This window comes from Armigeres subalbatus, chromosome 3, assembly GCF_024139115.2.
Source record: "Armigeres subalbatus isolate Guangzhou_Male chromosome 3, GZ_Asu_2, whole genome shotgun sequence".
NCBI lineage: Eukaryota > Metazoa > Arthropoda > Insecta > Diptera > Culicidae > Armigeres > Armigeres subalbatus.
The window spans coordinates 290,802,037-290,820,474 of NC_085141.1; the positions used below are offsets into that span (position 1 = coordinate 290,802,037).

The following is an 18,438-nucleotide window of genomic DNA, read 5'->3' on the forward strand; positions in this document are numbered from 1 at the left end:
TCCGGCAGGGACACAGGTAGCATTCGTTCGGCTATCTGCAGCGGACGCCTCCAAGGTAGTCAAGTTAGGGAGCGTCAAGGTGGGATGGTCGGTATGCCCTGTGGGCATATATGAGCAACCCGAAGTTTGCTCCAAGTGCCTGGAACCGGGACACAAGCAATGGGACTGCAAAGGCTCTGACAGAAGCAAGCTCTGTCGACGCTGCGGATTGGAGGGACATAAGACGCAATGCTGCACGGGGGGGGTTCGGCCCGGCCGTTTAAATGTGCTGCAAAATCACAGTGCAGGTAACGTTGCTGGCTTGCTCGGCCTCGTCCGAGTGTTTGGTGTGCGCAGGTTTAGAGGAAACGGCGGAGCACGTGTTGTTCGTGTGCCAACGTTTTCGCGCAATGCGTGACCACATGCTTGCCACATGTGGTCTGGACACTACCCCGGACAACCTAGTTCGGAGGATGTGTAAAGATGAAGTTGGCTGGAACGCCGTTTTATCGGTATCGTCCAAATCGACCCCTTATTAAACTCACTATTGGGGAGTTTATTTCTTCCGTGTATAGATTTCAGGGCTGGATCCAAAACAGGGGTTGAACAGAGTGCACACGAAGAGTTCGGTGCGTCGCAACTCGCAGGGTTGTGACAGTTTCCTTGAAATTAAGTAAAATTTACTTAATATTAAGTCAAATGTCCTTTATTTTGTATAGAAACTAACCAAAAGTGAATTTTACTTCACTCTTCACTTCACTCGTACTTGACTCGACGACACTGAGGACGACCTTATACTAATGACACACTGGTGGTATAAGTTCCATGGTACAAGAATATTGAAATAAGTACCATACCAATTATTGTCTTTATTAAAGATAGTCTTGGAATAATTTTCTTGTCCTCTTGTACCATGGTACAAGTACCACAGGTGTGTCCTTAGTATTACTGTTGAGGTCGAAATACGTATCTGCCAAGGTACAATTAAGTGGTGGAATTAAATGGGATTGTACAAACTCATCTTATGACAAGTGAAGACACTCCACTAAAAAGTTCAAAATAATTTTCTTAACAAATTTTACTCACCTTGGGAAAAAATGGGATGACTTAACGTTGGGTTCCCACACTTTACAGTCCTTGTTACCCTTTCTAATCGTGTAGATTTTACTATCTATAGACCTGTGCAGGAGTTCATCAAATTCCATCCGTGCGCGTGCAAGAGAAAGATGATTAACGTCAGCAACCCTTATGAACGCAAAATGAACTTTTGTTCGAGAAAACGACCTGCTCAAATGTCAAAATCCATCGGGTGAGTGAATTCGATGAACCCCTGCATAAGTCTATCACAGACAAACAGACGTAACACTAGATAAATTACCATCGTCCATGACTTCAACGATCAATTTGAATTTGATTGATTGCGCGCTTCACAACTAGAGGCGCTAGCGTCGTATTCCTTCGAGTTTGACATTTTACTCCAGCGCCTTCTGGCGACAATGTCTTACGAAACATCGTTTCGTGTAACATGCTCGCAAGATGGTGGTAGAGGAGTTGGGCGATGAATTTTTCAGGAAAATGTTCAAGCTGTTACGTCTGTTTGTCTGTGAGTCTATTGTGACGTTTGGGCGGGTCGCATAATGAACGCAAAATGAACTTTTGTTCGAGTGGACGACCCGCTCCAATGTCAAAATCCATCGGGTGACCCGGATAAATCAGTACCATGGTCCAATGCACCGAGTTCATCAGTTTGAGCGGTGCGCTGCAAGTGTTCATTTTTAGTAAACAGCGCCGGTCTCAAACGTCATTGTGTTCATTCGGTGCATTGGACCATAGTCTCAATAGTGTAAACAATTGAATTACCATATGTTCTACGGTATACAATAGGATTTATTGTTTCTTGATGGTTGCACATATTGTATCAACAACGTGGATATAATACGTCAACATAGTTCTCTAATGTAACAATACTTGCATTTGTTTTGGTACATTTTAGTACATAAGTTTTAATCATTGATAACTTACACACTTAACTCATTTTACAGTATTCGTTAAATTTTACCGAAATCTCAACAGCAGAACTGTCTGGTAATTTTTTTTACAGATTTTTTGTATTTTTTTCCATTGCCCAACTGTCAAAATCACCGAAAATCAGTAACATTAAAAGATATTTTAGTTACTAGATAAATATTGGCGCTGTCGTCGCTGTCCGGAACATCTTTTGCTGGCGAAGATAGGGGAGCTAAATGTCAAAGAAGGAAAATCCATACGATTTGACAGGTATGTACCACACATGTTTCGGACAGCAGAACAAAGGGAACAGAAGCGACAATCTTTATCTAGTAACTAAAATATCTTTTGTAACATTATTTACCGATCAGTTCTGCTGTTGAGATTTCGGTAAAATTTTACCGAATTCGGCGATTTATTTTAAGTGTGTATGAAAACTTTGTTCAAATTGCTAAACAATATCTACCCCATTGCGAAAAATATGCATTATTTTTCTCTAAATTTCATAGACTAACGCAAAATGAACTCCCCCAAGAAATTATGACGTTTGAGCGGGTCGCATAATGAACGCAAAATGAACTTTTGTTCGAGAAGACGACCCGCTCAAATGTCAAAATCCATCGAGTGAGTGAATTCGATGAACCCCTGCATAAGTCTATTGTTGAATGGTAAAGCCGTCATAATTAAAAAGTCCAATATTGTATTGTTGTGCTATACAAATACAATTTAATCTATAGACTAACGCAAAATGAACTCCCCCAAGAAATTATGACGTTTGAGCGGGTCGCATAATGAACGCAAAATGAACTTTTGTTCGAGAAGACGACCCGCTCAAATGTCAAAATCCATCAGGTGAGTGAATTTGATGAACTCCTGCACAGGTCTATTGTAACATGAACGGTTTTCTTTGGATTTTTCAACCATATATGTACGATACACTCTATTGTATGTCAAAAAAAAGTGTATGGAAAAATCTCAAATTTTGTATACACAGCAAAAATTATTGTAATGTACATCGACGTAAATTCATCGATGCATAAAAAATTTGATGTAATGACAAAAATCGTATGCAAATATGCACCAATTTCGATGTAAATTTACATCGACTCGAAATTACACTTGTTCTGAAAGACCTTTTCGCATTACATTGCATTTGTGTAATTTTCAAATTGAAATGCATTGATTATTACACAGATTCAGATGCAACCAAGTGGTTCAAAATCGGATGTGTAAAATAACACATCTTTGTGTGTAATATTGCAATGGTATGCTATACAATTTTAAATCTTGGCAACACTGACCATATTTTGGTTGTCATCAGTTTTGCTCCGGTGGGCGACGGTGCGCCATGTTATTTTTTATTGTTTCTTTCAAAGATGCGTAAGTTTCAATTTTTTTGTTATTAAATTCATTGTTTAATTTAAATTATAATTTTCTTTTTGTCCCCAGATTCGGACAAGTAATCAGGAAACCGAGAAACAGTCACGGTTATACGGTTTCCTCAGGAAATAGGAAACCAGAATTCAGTTGAATCGGCATGAAAAAACTGCCGACAACAACCAACATGACCATGGACAGGTTTCCGACAGAATCTTCCACGGATTTCCAAATTCGCAATGGAATTGCCCAGGAATTTCGGATTGCGTTGAGGTCTATTTTAAAAATGTGGTTTTAAACAGCGGCCGAATCCTTTGTGAATTTCGACTGAAATTCTTTGTAGATTCCATCGTAATCCCTACAGAATTCCCGTTGGGATCCACAAAAATGTCTAGACGAATAAAAGAATTCTGTCAGGAATTCTTTTGGAATTCCGACGGGACGATTTCTGATGGTTATCCTTTGAGGATTCTGACGGGAATATTTGCGTATTTCGACTGAAATCTTTTAAGGATTCCGACGGGAATCCTTCCGGAAACCTTTTTGGGATTCCGATGGGATTTTTTTCTGAATTCCGACAGCAATCCATTGAGAGTTCTGATTGTTTTTCTTGGAGGATTTCGACAGTAATACTTGATTTTAAATTTGGGAATCTTTTAAGGATTTATACGAAAATCATTCTTGTATGCCGATGGCAATATTTATAGGGTTCCACTAAGAATCCGTTTGAAATTTTTGAGTATTTTGATGGAAATGTTTCGTGGATTGTGATTGGAATCCTTTGGGGTTTTCGAGGTAAATTCTTAGGAGAATCCTTTGGTTATTCCAAAGAGGATCCATCTGAAGGATTCCAGAGGGAAAGCTTTTGGATTGCGAAATTAATCCTGTGAGAATTTCGAAGGAAAACATGTTTTGTTTGTTTGAAGGAAGTCAAGAGATACCAAAATGAATCCATTGGGGATTCCGAAGGAAATTCTTTTAAGATTCCTTTGTGGATCCCAATTTTATTGAGAAAATCCCGAAAGTAGTCCTCTGAGGATTACGACGGAATCCTTTGGCGATGCTGACAGGAGTCTTCTAGGGGTACCAACAGTAATCTCCTTAGAAGATTCTGATAGCAATTAGTGATTCCGGAAGATGCTGGGTCATTAGGCCGAAGGCCATTAGGCCGAAGGCCATTAGGCCGAATGGTCATTAGGCCGAATGGCCATTAGGCCGAATGAGAACTGGGGAGTGAGAAGTGAGTAGTGCGAAGTTAGGAAGAAGTAGAACGAAAGAAGGAAAAGGGAAGAAGTAAAAAGTAAGAAGAAGGAAGAAGGAAATAGAAAGAAGGAAGAAGTAAAAAGTAAGAAAAAAGAATGATGAAGGAAGATGGAAGATAAAAGAAAGAAGAAGGAAGAATGAAGAAGGAAGATGGAAGATAGAAGAAGGAAGAATGAAGAAGGAAGAAGGAAGACGGAAAAAGGAAAAAGGAAGAAGGAAAAAGGAAGATGGAAGAAGGAAGAAAGAAGAAGGAAGAAAGAAGAAGGAAGAAGAAAGAAAGAAGGCATGAGAAAGAAGGATGAAAACGGAAGAAAGAAGAGGGAAGACGAAATAAGGTAGAAGGAAGAGGGAAGAGGGAAGAAGAAAGAAGAAAGAAGGATAAAGAGAGAAGAAATAAGAAGGAAAGAAAAAGGAAGAAGGAAGAAAGAAGAAAGAAGGAGGAAGAAGAAAGAAGGAAGACGGGAGAAAGAATGAAGAAAACGGAATCAAGAAGAAAGAAGGACGAAGGGAGAAGGAAGAAGGAAGAGGGAAGAAGAAAGAAGGAAGAATGAAGAAGAAAGAAGGATGCCAGAAGGTGAAAGAAACCAGAAAGAAGAAAGAAGGAAGACGGAAAAAGGAAGAAGAAAGAAGGAAGATGGAAGAAGATTGAAGAAAGAAAGAAAGGAGGAAGAAGGTAGACGAAAGATATAAGAAGGAAAAAGAAGAAGGAAGAAAGAAAAAGGGAGAAGGAAGAAGGAAGAAGAAAGGTGAAAGAAGGAAGAAAGAAGGAGGAAGAAGGAAGAAGGAGGAAGAAGAAAGAAGGTGGAGAAAAAAAAAGGAAGAGGGAAGAATCAGTAAGAAAGTAGAAGAAAGAAGGAAGACGGGAGAAAGAAGGAAAAAGGGAGAAGAAGGAAGGTAGAAGAAAGGAGAAGAAAGAAGGTAGAAGGAACAGGGAAGAAGATATAAGGAAGAAAGAAGAGGGAAACAGAAAGAAGGAAGAAGAAAGAAGGAAGAAGGAAGAAAGAAAAAAAGAAGGAAAAAGGAAAAAGGAAGAAGGAAAAAAGAAGAAGGATGAAGAAAGACGGGAGAATGGAGGAAGAAAGAAGAAGGAAGAAGGTAGAAGGAAGAAGGTAGAAGGAAGAGAAGAGAAGAAAGAAAGAAGACGGGAGAAAGAAGGAAGAAAACGGAAGAAAGAAGAAAGAAGAAGGGAGAAGGAAGAAGGTAGAAGGAAAGAGGAAGAAGGAAGAAGGAAAAAAAGAAGACAGATAGAAGAAGGAAGATGCAAGAAGGGAGAAGGAAGAAGGGGAAAGGTAAAGGAAGAACTTCTAATTTTTCACTTTTTGCTTCTTGCTAATTCGGCCTAATAGCCATTTGGCCTAATGGCCATTCGGCCTAATGACCGTTCGGCCTAATGACCGTTCGGCCTAATGACCTTCGGCCAAATGGCCTTCGGCCTGACCACATTCCGGAAGGCACCTTTCATGGATTCCAGTAGAAATCCTTTAACCCTTTCCTTCCCATGATAGTTGTAGAGCTAAATCAGATTTTGCACCTTCCAACATTCATCGAATTATTTCGACAACAAAGAGCAGTATTTGGCGCAACTTTATGGTTTCATTAGACTGCAAATATGATCAATTTTGAGTAAAAATAGTGAAACTATTGAAGTAACTATTGATTTACAATCAAAAACTTTTTTTTCGTTTTCCACTAATTTTAGCTATGCCAAATAACTTTTATTCTAGCATTTTTTCCATAGATCATTCGTTCTTATTGAAATCTTCGAAAATAGTCGTGTAAAAGATATGGTTAAGGATTTCGACAAGAATCCATTGGGGATTCTGAGCTGAATCGTTTAGAGATTCCGACCTTTTGGGTTTCGACCGGAATCTTTGGGGTTTCCAACCGAAATCCTTCGCGGATACCTACCGGTCGGTAGGACTCCAGGTATCCCTTGGGAATTTCAACTGAATCCTTAGAAGATTCCTCCGAAATCTTTCAAGATTCCAACAGGAGTCCTTTGGTAATTCCGACAATCTTTTAAAGATCTCGACGGTAATCCTTTGACGATTACGACGGAATCCTTTGGTAGCTCCGGCTGGAATCCCCAAGGGATTCCGACGAAAATCATTAGGGGATTCCGCCGGAATTATTTTAAGATTACGACAGAAATTCTTTGTATATTCCGACTGGATTTCTCTGTAGACGGGAGTGTTCCCAATGGAATCCCCATAGCATTTCCGTCAGAAGCCTCTAACTGGATTTCTTTGATTTCTTTAAGGATTCCCGACCCGACATAATCCCCTTAAAATTTCGTTGGATTTCCAGTGGAATCGTCGAAATTCCCAAAGAATTCCCGCCGGAAACTGCACAAATTCCCTACGTAACCCCACAGGAGTCTCGTCGGAGTCCCAGAGGGATCCTTGTCTGAATCTCCTATAGATTGCTGTCGAATTTTTGGGGACTTCGAGGAGAAATCTTTGGGATTTAGGGACTCCGAAAAAAATCCTTTAGGAATCCCGACGGTAGTCTTTTGGGGATTTTGACGGAAATCTTTTAAAGATTTAGACCAGAATCCTTTGAGGATTACGACTGGAAACCTTTGGGGAGCTCCGACCAAAATTCTGGGGATTACGATGGGAATCCTTTGAAGATTCCGACCGGAGTCCTTTGAGGGTCTCGATAAGTTTTTTTTGGGATTCCATTAGTGTGACCATTTGTTTGGACTTTGGGATTCTAGTGAGCAGCGGAAATGACGAGGAAAATGCCTATATGTTGTGCACGCGCAATTGGAAGGAGCGCTCCTTGCTGTCGGATAGCAAACAGAAGAAAAAGCTCACTCCTAAGCAGTTAGCCTAGTGGAAAAAAGGCGAACCAAGACTCGTTTTTAAACTTAAGGAAATGAATGAGAAGAAGAAAAAGAAGCCAGAGGAAAAGGAAAGGAAGCATCGTGAAAAGGAAAAACAGGAACTGTTGGTGGAGAAAGTGAAAAAGAGAGCAGAAGAGCAGAAGCACAAGGAACGGGAGGAGAAAGGAGAGCAGAAACGCAAATAAAAAAAGAGAAGGATGAACAGAAACGAAACAAAAACGAAGAGAAGGAGCGGTAAAAACTAGCGGAAGTGGAAGTGAAAACTGAAGAGAAGCATAAGAATGAGGAACAAAAGGAGAGAGCATTCGAAGAAGGAAGAGGAAGTTGAAGCAGAAGTGAAGCGCAAACAGAAGGCTGTTCAGGCCTTTAAGAGTTTCTTCGTGAAGAAAACAATGCCAAAAGATGTAAAACAATCGGGTGATGAGAAATCGATGGATCGTCAATCTGTGGGAGATGAGAGCTATGTGGTTTCTCGATTGGGATGCACGCCCTTCTGTGTGAAGGACGATATGGGATTGGCTCCAGTGTGCAGAGTATTCTTACAGGGAATGGAACGCATGAAACGTTTGGAAGAAGTGTTGGTTGAAGCCGGTGCAGGAGAGAATGAACGGGATGGATTGTACATGCAGCAGTTAAAAACAAAGACTACGTGGTTGGCAAATGCTGGATGACGAAGGAGAGGATGGCCATGTATTGATTATAGGTGAGTTGAAATTGAATGTTTCCGTTGAAATTCTAGAAAGAAAAAGAAAATTTAAATTCAATTACAGACACCTATGTCATCAGATCAAAGCGGCAGCTTCTCCAACCCACCGCTATCGTGCCAAATACTTCCTATTTAAAGAAAATCGCCGACCGCTGTATCGGAGAACGTAGCGGAAGCAAAGCACTCAGACCAAACCATGACGTCCCTTCGTTCAGCACACTGTAAGTAACACGCTTTAATGAAGACTTCGTGTTATGGAGCTAACAAATGTTTTAACTTTTCCAGAAATTCTTTGATTACGAAGTCGACTCGGATGGCAAGTGGTAAAAGGAGAATCGGGGTGAATCGCAACACGGCAGTGACGAAGTGATACGACGTACCGCATGGTCACTTGATTGACGATGAGATGAAAGCAGAGGCTGACGTCATTGTGGACAATTGCCCGAAAACCTAGAAGGTCAAGCTGAAAATGATGCACCACGAATTGTTTTTAGTCTGCAATCGATTCCTAGCTCCGCACTGATATCAAAAACATCTGCCGCTCATGCCTCCAACATCACCAAGGCTACGCGAGATGACAAACGGAAATCTGCCAACGTATCGCCCTACAATGCACGCTGAAAGTCTCCCACTGCCGCCCCCTCACCGTGTTCAACCGCTGATGTCAGTACCACTGGGTCGAACATAAACCAGACCACCAAGAGCATTCTAATCAGCTAGCTTCAGGCCAAAGATGGCACCTCTAACAACGCCACAAGCAACGATAAGAGCAATTTGAACGTGGTGGAATCGATGGCGGTTCACTCTGCGCTGGACAACCGATCGATTTTTTTTTTATTGATCAAAGTGTATCAGACCAGTTTAGTACTAAAGTGTAATAGGTATGTATGAACATAAACATATTTATGTATAGATAGCTATCCTAATTGCTCTATGGAATTGAACTGACTTATTTCTTTATAATTTGCAATTTCTATTCAGCATTCCAAAGGGATCCCATAGCAAATTATTCCGGAATTCCGCAGGAAATCCTTTCGAGATCCCTCGGGGAATCCTTTCGGGATCCCTCAGGGATTCCTGCCTGCATCCATGCAGGAAATCCTTTAGGGATCCCGCAGGCAATCCTTCTGGGATCCCGCAGGCAATCCTTCTGGGATTCAGCAGAGAATCAGTCTGGGATTCAGCAGAGAATCCGTCTGGGATTCCGCAGGGAACCTCACTGAAATTCTGCAAGAAATCATTTTGGGATTCAGCAGGAAGTACCTCCGGTGTTCTCCAGGGAATTCTTCCGGGATTCTGCAGGGAGTTCTTCCTAGTTTCTGTAGGGTATGCTTCCGAAATTATGCAGGGAACCCTTTCGGGACTCTACAGGGAACCCTTTCGGGATTCTGCAAGGAATCCTTCCGGAATTCTGCATTAAATGCTTCCGAGGAAGCATTTCGAGATTCTGCAAGGAATCCTTCCGAGATTCTGCAGGAAATCCTTCCGAGATTCTGCAGGGAATCCTTTCGGGATTCTGCAGGTAATCATTTTGAGATTCTGCAAGAAAACCTTCCGGGACTCTGCAGTGAATCGATCCGGGATTCTGCAGGGAATCCTTCCGGGACTCTGCTGGGCATCCTTCCGGAATTCAGCAGGGAATCCTTCTGGGATTCTGAAGGGCGTCCTTCCCAAATTTTAAAAGGAATCCTTCCGGGACTCTGCAGGGAGTCCTTCTAGGATTCTGAAGGGCGTACTTCCTAGATTATGCAGGGAATGCTTCCGGGATTTTGCAGTTAAACCTTTGGGGATTCTGCGAGGAATTTCGGGATTCTGAAGGGAATCCTTCCGGGACTCTGCAGGGAATCCTTCCGGGATTCTGAAGGGCATCCTTTCTAGATTCTGCAGGGAATCCTTCCGGGGTTCTGCAGGGAATCTTTCCGGGGTTCTACAGGAAATCCTTACAAGGAATCAATTCGAGATTCTGCAAGGAATCCTTCCGGGATTCTGCAGGGAATCCTTCCGAGATTCTGCAGGGAATTCTTCCGTAACTCGGCAGAGCGACCTTCCCGTTGGTATCCCGGAAGGATTAATTTCGAACTCCCGGAGAGATTCCCTGTGGGATCCCGAAATGATTCCCTTCGCATTTCAGTAATTCAGTATCTTGAGAAAATTCCCTCGGGAATACGGAAAGGATTTTTTCGGAATCTCGGAATTTTTTTTCGGAATATCGGAAGAATTCTCTTCGGAATCTTAGAAGGATTATTTCCTCAATTCTGAAAGGATTCCCTTTGGAATGCCGTAAGGATTTATTTCGAAACTCCTGGAGAATTATTTTTGGAACTTCGGAAGAAATCCTTCCAGAATCTCGGTCGAATTCACTGCGGAATCTCGGAAATATTTTTTGAGAATTCCCGGAATGATTTTCTCGGAAGAGGAAGAATTCCCAGCAGTTTTGAAAGGATTCCCCGCGGAATCCCGGAGAGATTTTCCCTAAATTCACGGATGGATTCCATGCGGAATCTCGGAAAGATTCCCTGTGGAAACTTGGAAAGATTTCCTGCGGTATTGTGAAAGGATTCCCTTCAGAATCTTGGAGAGATTCGCCCTGGGGTCTCGGAAGAAATCTATGCGGAATATCCGAATCATTCCCTTCGGCATCTCGCAAGAGTTCCCTCCAGAATCCCTGATCTATTTCTTGCGGAATCCCGGAAAAATACCCTTCGAAATCATGATAAGATTCCATTCGGAATCCAAATCGCAATTTAATCAAAGATATCAAAAAGATTTTATTCGGTATCCCAGAAGGGTTTCGCTTGTCTCGGAAGGATAAAACCCAATTCAAGATTGAAAATGTAGTCATTAATTCTTTTAGGATTGCGGTGTCAACATTTCTAGGCTGTAAGCAGTTACTGCTCAGGACACCCTTTTCACAGAATCGTGCCACTTGCCAATATGCAACTGGAGATCGACCCGCTGGTGTGCAGTGACGGTTAATCTGCATCGTACTTATGGTCATCGATATTCGTCATAAGGAATATATTTAATTAAATACACTACCGTTTAAGTGCGAATCATCATTCTACTGAAAAATTAAAAGAATAATAAAACGAGAAAGGTATAAACAAGTTTTTTAAATGTTATTGAAAGAACAAAATTGAAGGGTCGTTTACATAGCAATTTAATTACATCACTGCAAATACATCACGTTTGTTTACGTTGCATTTTATTACATCGAAAATTATTACATCGGTTGCATGAATTACGCAGGAAGCTCATGGGTACATCGTGGAATGTAATTTTCCACAACCGATGCATTCAACGGGTTGCAGCGATTTCGATGTAATATTCAACAACTTTTTTTGCTGTGTAGTTACGATACTTAACAACCCGTACATTCTAATGCGAAAACTTCATTTACAATTAATTGAATGGTTTATAACTATACATTCAGAGGTGAGCCAGCCTACGGCTGCAAGCCTCTTTAATAAAGAAATAAAATAAAAAAAAACTATACATTCTAATGTATTTCTATTATTTCAAGACAAAATTTTCAAAACGACTTATCTGCTTTTGTACACAAAGATTCAAACGACGAATAGACAAATCTGATAGCTCTCCCACGAAAACCAGCATCACCAATGGTCCAATGCACCGAGTTCATCATTGACGTTTGAGCGGTGCGCTGTTTACTAAGAATGAATACTTTTTCATTCATCGAGTTCATGCAAGTGTTCATTTTTAGTAAACAGCGCCCGTCTCAAACGTCATTGTGTTCATTCGGTGCATTGGACCATAGGTAGGTGAAGGTTTCCGCTACCTGTTGATGGTGTTGGTTTGCGTGGGAGAGCTATCAGATTCGTCAAATCGTCGTTTGAATCTTTGTTTACAAAAACAGATAAGTCGTTTTGAAAATTTTGTCTTGATTTCATCTACAGTATAATCTATGGTCAATTCATTGTTTTTGACAGCAATGTTACAATAAATTGTATTGCTTTTCTATAATATTTTTTATTCGGGGAGTGAATTTGATGAACTCCTGCACAGGTCTATAGTTTTGAGTAAACACAATCCACTTTTGGGTAGTTTTGATTTTCCGTGCATAGGCCCTTTAGGGTCTCGCCGACATTTCTCACCAACACGAACGCAGGTTCGTGGTTGCAAACAATCCCATTTGATTTTGCCGTGACAGCTGCTCGTGGTTGCAAACAAACCGAGTAAAAGTGTGAGTGAAACGTGCGTGTACGTACACGATCGCTGAAAGCCTATTTGGCGAGCAGGGTAGCCAGATCTGCTACTTTATCGGTTTGGGCGGCACGGCATCTTAAAGTATAATTTCTGTTAGTATTTGTTCACCAACATCTGATTTAATTCCCATTGGGATCCAGAAATGCCAGTGAAGACCAGTCGCGAAATGCTGCAAAATAAGCCCATTGTGCGAGATATGGATGACATCCACCTGGGTTAAAGTTGGAAACCGAAATATGACATGATGACCAATAGTGGACCCTCTATAGCCATATTTGCATAATTACAGCATTATATAAACATCCCTCTTATAAATTCCACAGGGAGAACCCACCTGTCACTTCAATGATTGGATTGCATGCATTAAAAATGCAATGGTTAGTAAAAATAGATGATATTTTTTTACAATTTTGTAGAAAAATATACACGATATCAGAACATGTTATTAATAGATATCACGCGAAATTAACCTTTTTAGGAGCATATTTGATAATGAATCGCTTGTTTGCGCGGTTCGCATATAGAAGCCAGGTTTTTGGGGTCGGGGAAGGTTCTTAAGATGGTTCGAGACTCCTTCCCCTTTTGGAAAGGGGGCTCCCATACAAATTTACCATCAATTTCGAGAATTAATCAGATAATAAATTAATTTAGGCAAAACAAAGTTCGTCGGGTCTGCTAGTGATTAATAAATTTAAAAAATTTAAATCACGTGCAATCTAACACCAAAAAAGATTGGCCACCCTGACTGGCCAGCAATGCTTTTATTTACGGAGGTCTGATGAATCGCTCTTTGTTCGTGTTGGTGTAGCATGGACATCAGCTGATTTGTGACGTTATTCGTTGCATATAGAGTTTGTAACGTTTATAACATCTGATTTTTCGGATTTTTTTGTTTCCCACACCCTCTTGGCATTGATAAACAATACAAAAGCATCTGCATCGTCATCATATGAGAATATTGAGATTCTCACGTCTGAATGTGTGAGTGGCAATAAAATGAAAACAAACACTCCTAGATGGTGCTACTCAGCAAAGTTTGGGTAAAAATGAGTATATTTGTAAAAATGAGTATATCTTGGCATTGATAAACAATACAAAAGCATCTGCATCGTCATCATATGAGAATATTGAGATTCTCACGTCTGAATGTGTGAGTGGCAATAAAATGAAAACAAACACTCCTAGATGGTGCTACTCAGCAAAGTTTGGGTAAAAATGAGTATATTTCCATATATTTTTTGACTCTTTCGCAACCATTGTGATGACTTGATCAATTTTGAGGTTATGAACAGAAGGAAAACAAACATGTATTTACACATGCCGAATTGCACATCAGTGTGCGAGCGTTAAACGTCACTCATCTCTATTCAAGCTTTGATTTTGTTTGGTTTTCAGTTTCTTACACTAACATTGTTTTATACCCATCACACATGTGGAGCACACCTTTCGATATAACTACCATGATGCTTTTGTTTACCTTCACGTCAGGTACTGAACAGAACGGTACCCAACTTTGATACAAATTCAACCGTTCCGATTGACGAAGCCATCAAACATATCCCAGTGCTTTAGTGATAAACATTGTTCTAAGTGCTTTTTTACCATGGCCAGTCGAGTTTACGTAGGAAAATTGCCGGTTGACACTCGGGAACGTGACCTAGAGCGATTCTTCGAAGGTTTCGGCAGAATCAACGAGATCCTTTTGCGGCGTGGATACGCATTTGTGCAGTTCAGTGAAACCCGGGACGCGGTAGATGCCATCGACGAGCTGAACGACACGAAACTGCTCGGACAACGGGTTGTTGTGGAAGCTACCAGACGGCCGCCACGAAGGGGACGTTCCCGTCAGCGGTCGCCCCGACCAACAAGAACGAACCATCGACTGGTGGTGGAGAATTTGTCATCTCGCGTTAACTGGCGCGACTTGAAGGACCGTATGCGAGAGGCAGGTAGGGTTACCTTCGCCGATGCCCATCGTGATCGAATGAACGAGGGAATCGTTGAGTTTGCCACCCGGCACGATATGAAGCAAGCGATTAAAATGTTCGACGATACGGAACTCAACGGTAGGTACATCCGATTGATTGAGGAGCGCGGTAGGTCCCGCAGCAGAAGCCGCAGTCGGAGTGCATCGAGTTCCAGGTCCAGATCGCGGTCCCGCAGCCGTTCTCGTGGGTATCAGTCAAAATCTCGCTCGGAAAAGAGTCATCGCCGTTCGCGATCGGATTCGTATAGTCGCAGTCGTTCACGATCCAGATCGTACTCGAAACATTCGAGCCGCAGCAACCGGTCCCGGAGTTCAAGTGGACGATCTTCTCATCGCTCTCGCCGTTCTTAACTATGTACTACGTTGCGATTACGAATTATATTTCTTTTTCTGGACATAAATCGATGTTATGAATTCAAAACAATGGCTTTTTTATTTATTGATACCTACGAACACTTCCCTGAATCATCAGAAATCACAAAATCTAATCACATTGACTCGGCGAAGCGCGCGCACTGCGCAATTATTCTATAAGCATCAGTGGCTGGATGTCTGGCAAAATATCATGGGTGTCGGGTCGATGGTTTGTTTCTGTTTCTTATTTTAATGAATAGAAAACTGAAAGACAAAACAAAATTCTAGAAATTCTAAATGTAAAATTAATTACATTACGAATCGAATGTTGCCCAAAACGTGCTTGGGGCCCTCCTTAGCCGTGCGGTAAGATGCGCGGCTACAAAGCAAGACCATGCTGAGGGTGGCTGGGTTCGATTCCCGGTGCCGGTCTAGACAATTTTCGGATTGGAAATTGTCTCGACTTCCTTGGGCATACAAGTATCATCGTGTTAGCCTCATGATATACGAATGCAGAAATGGTAACTTGGCTTAGAAACCTCGCAGTTAATAACTGTGGAAGTGCTAATTGAACACTAAGCTGCGAGGCGGCAATGTCCCAGTGGGGGATGTAATGCCAATGAAGAAGAAGAAGAAAAACGTGCTTAAATCTATTTAAGAAAACAAAATAATGATTTATATTGCTAAATAAAGATTTGGGTCTTCGTGTTAATTCTTTGTTCATATTAGTTGTTTATAATGGTGTGGATTTTTAGAAAAGCAATACCAATAACTACTACTACTTCATTACTAAGTTCTCTAAACATCGATTTGATTTAATTTATTTTATAAGAGATAATTGTGGCTTCATCACATAATTTTATGATAATTTGAAAAGCATCAAGTTCTTCAGAAAGGTATTCTGTGAAAGAGTCTGAATAAAATCAAACCGAGTGTTGAACTTTAAAAGTATTTCGCTTACACTACACGGTTTTACTGCTTTCTGTGAACATTATGCTCTAAGGGTCGATTTCTTCACCTCTGATTAGGCTTTAAACCATGTTTAAGCACCGCAAGAGTTAAGCAGAGGTAAAGAAATTGGCCATAAGAGGGGAGAACCATACTAGACTGCCATACAATGTTCATGGGCTCTGTCAGAAACTTACGAAAGTTTTGCAACTAAGAAAAAATCAAACCATTGTAATTATGTAAGTAGGGGAGGAGGTTCGGTTGTGGGCACCCTTTTGTGTTTGTTCCATAACTTTGGCCCTGGTTGATCTTATGTCGACATTTGCATAGCAATCGAAAGCTAAACTTATAACCTTACTACTAGCAAACAAATTAATATGATTTCATCGATTTAGAAAAAAATATTGACAATTTAGAAAATTTGACATTTTTGGACATTTTCATTTCGTGGTTCGGTTGTGGGCACCCTTGAAAACTTAGCTAAAAATAAAGAAGCATGAATAAAAACCACCCAGATTTAAAGACAACGAATAGTTTATTCATTCTAAAAGCCAGGAGACGCTAAAAAAAACTCAAATTAATTCACCTATCAGTGATGATGCCTGTAAGGATTTCGGATTTCGAACACGGTGATAACAGTATAATAATTTTGATCTTCTCTATTATCAAGAACACTCACGTCTGTCCCATACAATGGCCGTCACTTCAATCCCCCTTCCTACCCTCTCTCTCACCCCGTTACATACTCTCTCTCTCCTGCTATACCTGGTTGTGCTGACTCTCCCTAACGTACATTGCACGAGGGTGCGTCACTCCCTACATCCCCCTTGAAACTTCTTAATGTTATGTGTCATGTAATTATCGAACCAAGATGGCTCCTTTCGTTTCCGCTTCTCTGGTGGAGCTGGCGATGGAGCTTTGAAGGTTTCTGCAAGTATCTCATTAGAGGAACCCGGGACCGGATCGTTTTTACGTTTGTATTTTTCTTCTCCTGCATTACTGACATTTGAAGTTGCTGGCTTTGGATTTCCTACCTTCTTGGCAAATCCCGTCGACTCATTGGCTCTGGGGCATCTGGAGCAGACACGAGCATACATCCTCTACATTTCTTAACATAAACCTCAACATCTTTGTCCATCCTGGGCCACCAAACTGCTACACGTAAATGATTTTTCATCATACGGACGCCAGGATGACCCTCGTGGGCTAGGGACAGTACCTTGTCCCTCAGAGATTTGGGGACAACAATACGATCCCCTCGCATCAAGACGTTGCCGACCTGGCAAAGCTCTTGTGCAATTACGCGGTATTCTGTTGGAAGCTCAAATAGACGATCGCACGCAATCTTATTCAAAAGCTGCTGTATCTCTTCGTCCTGTTTGCATACAGTCTCGATTTCTTCCCATCTCACGGCAGCATTTATTGCCGCAACTGTTGCTACTTCGTTCACAAACAGCTCCTCAGAGTAATCAAAAGGCTGGGGCTCCAATGTTGATAGTCGTGAAAGGACATCTGCTACATTCTTTTCGCCTGCTATGTGCTTAAGGGAATAGTCGAAAGCTTGTAAACGCAACACCCATCTTTCTATCCTGGCACAAGCTTTTGAACGTGACGTGAAAAGATATTGAAGGGCTTTACAGTCTGTCACGAGGTCGAATCTTTTGCCAAAGAGATACATTTGGAATCGTTCGACCCCCCAAACGGCAGCCAACGCTTCCTTCTCTGTTTGGCAGTACCGTTTCTCCGTCCTGGTAAGCGATTTGGAAGCCTAACATATAACCCGACGTACTCCAGTCTCATTCGTCTGGACTAGTACAGCTCCTAGTGCAGTGGGGCTCGCATGCACTATTACAGAAGTGGAATGATCTGTATTTAAAGGTCCCAAGCTCGCTTCATTCGACAGTGCATTTTTGATTGCCTCAAAAGATGTTTAATATTCAGTTGACCATTCAAAGTGTGTATCTCTTTCAGTCAGTCTTCTGAGTGGTTCATCTAAAGTAGCCAAGTTATTGATGAATGAATTATGCATGTAATTCGCCAGACCCAAAAAGCTTTTCACTTCGGAAGCATTCTCCGGCCTTCTGAATGATACGAGTGCATCAACTTTAGAGGGAGAAGGACGAATCCCTTTGTCCGAAATTACGTGCCCGATGAATTGAAGCTCAGAGACCCCAATAATACATTTTTCGTTATTTAACATCACGCCCCTTTTGTGTTGCTTCAGATCATCACCTTCTATGTAAATATCGTCCAAGTAGCAAACCGTACCGTCGCATCCGGCCAATATCTCTTCCATTACTTTTTGGAAGATTTCCGGTGCAGATACTAAGCCAAATGGCAGCCGCTTGAATCGAAAAAGTCCCCGACTAGTAATGAAAGTTGTGACTTCACGCGATTCTGGAGCCAATTCTGTTTGTAAGAAAGCGTCGCGGATGTCGAGTTTACTACGGAATTTGCCCTTCCCAATACGCACGAGTAACCCATCAACGACCGGCATGGGATGCCGCTCTCGCAGTACTGCTTCGTTCACGCGCCTCAAATCCAAGCATACACGGGGCTCACCATTTGCTTTACCCACAACAACCAACGGCGATACCCAGCTGGTAGGTTCCGTTTTGACCTAAAAAAATAATATTACGTCTTAAATTTCGCAATTATTTAAAACTATCAAATTCTATTGTTGCTTTATGAAATAGTTAATCATTTCAAACAATTGGACGTTTATTCAGATAATAATTGCAA

The 18,438-nt window shown here is 41.4% G+C and overlaps 1 protein-coding gene and 1 long non-coding RNA gene across 4 annotated transcripts; both read left to right on the forward strand.

Moving 5' to 3' along the window:
* Positions 1 to 3,282: 3,282 nt before the first annotated feature.
* Positions 3,283 to 11,267, forward strand: LOC134220261 (uncharacterized). Of its 3 annotated transcripts, none has more exons than XR_009981822.1 (6): positions 3,283 to 3,366; positions 3,436 to 3,564; positions 7,314 to 8,177; positions 8,245 to 8,401; positions 8,466 to 9,061; positions 11,035 to 11,267. It is a non-coding gene; the product is annotated as an uncharacterized LOC134220261 (long non-coding RNA). The 3 variants fall into 3 exon arrangements; XR_009981823.1 differs by having other exon boundaries at positions 7,346 to 8,177; positions 8,466 to 9,506; XR_009981821.1 differs by having other exon boundaries at positions 7,346 to 8,177.
* A 2,622-nt stretch (positions 11,268 to 13,889) lies between these two features.
* LOC134220262 (serine/arginine-rich splicing factor 4-like) lies at positions 13,890 to 14,818 on the forward strand. The gene has a single exon (XM_062699264.1). It carries the CDS (start codon positions 14,011 to 14,013, stop codon positions 14,743 to 14,745), a length of 735 nt encoding a protein of 244 aa, XP_062555248.1. The 5' UTR covers positions 13,890 to 14,010; the 3' UTR covers positions 14,746 to 14,818.
* Positions 14,819 to 18,438: the final 3,620 nt, after the last annotated feature.

What these genes read in the sequence shown, in the direction of transcription:
- LOC134220262 (XM_062699264.1), top strand. Translation starts at nt 14,011, where the DNA reads ATGGCCAGTCGAGTTTACGTAGGAAAATTGCCGGTTGACACTCGGGAA.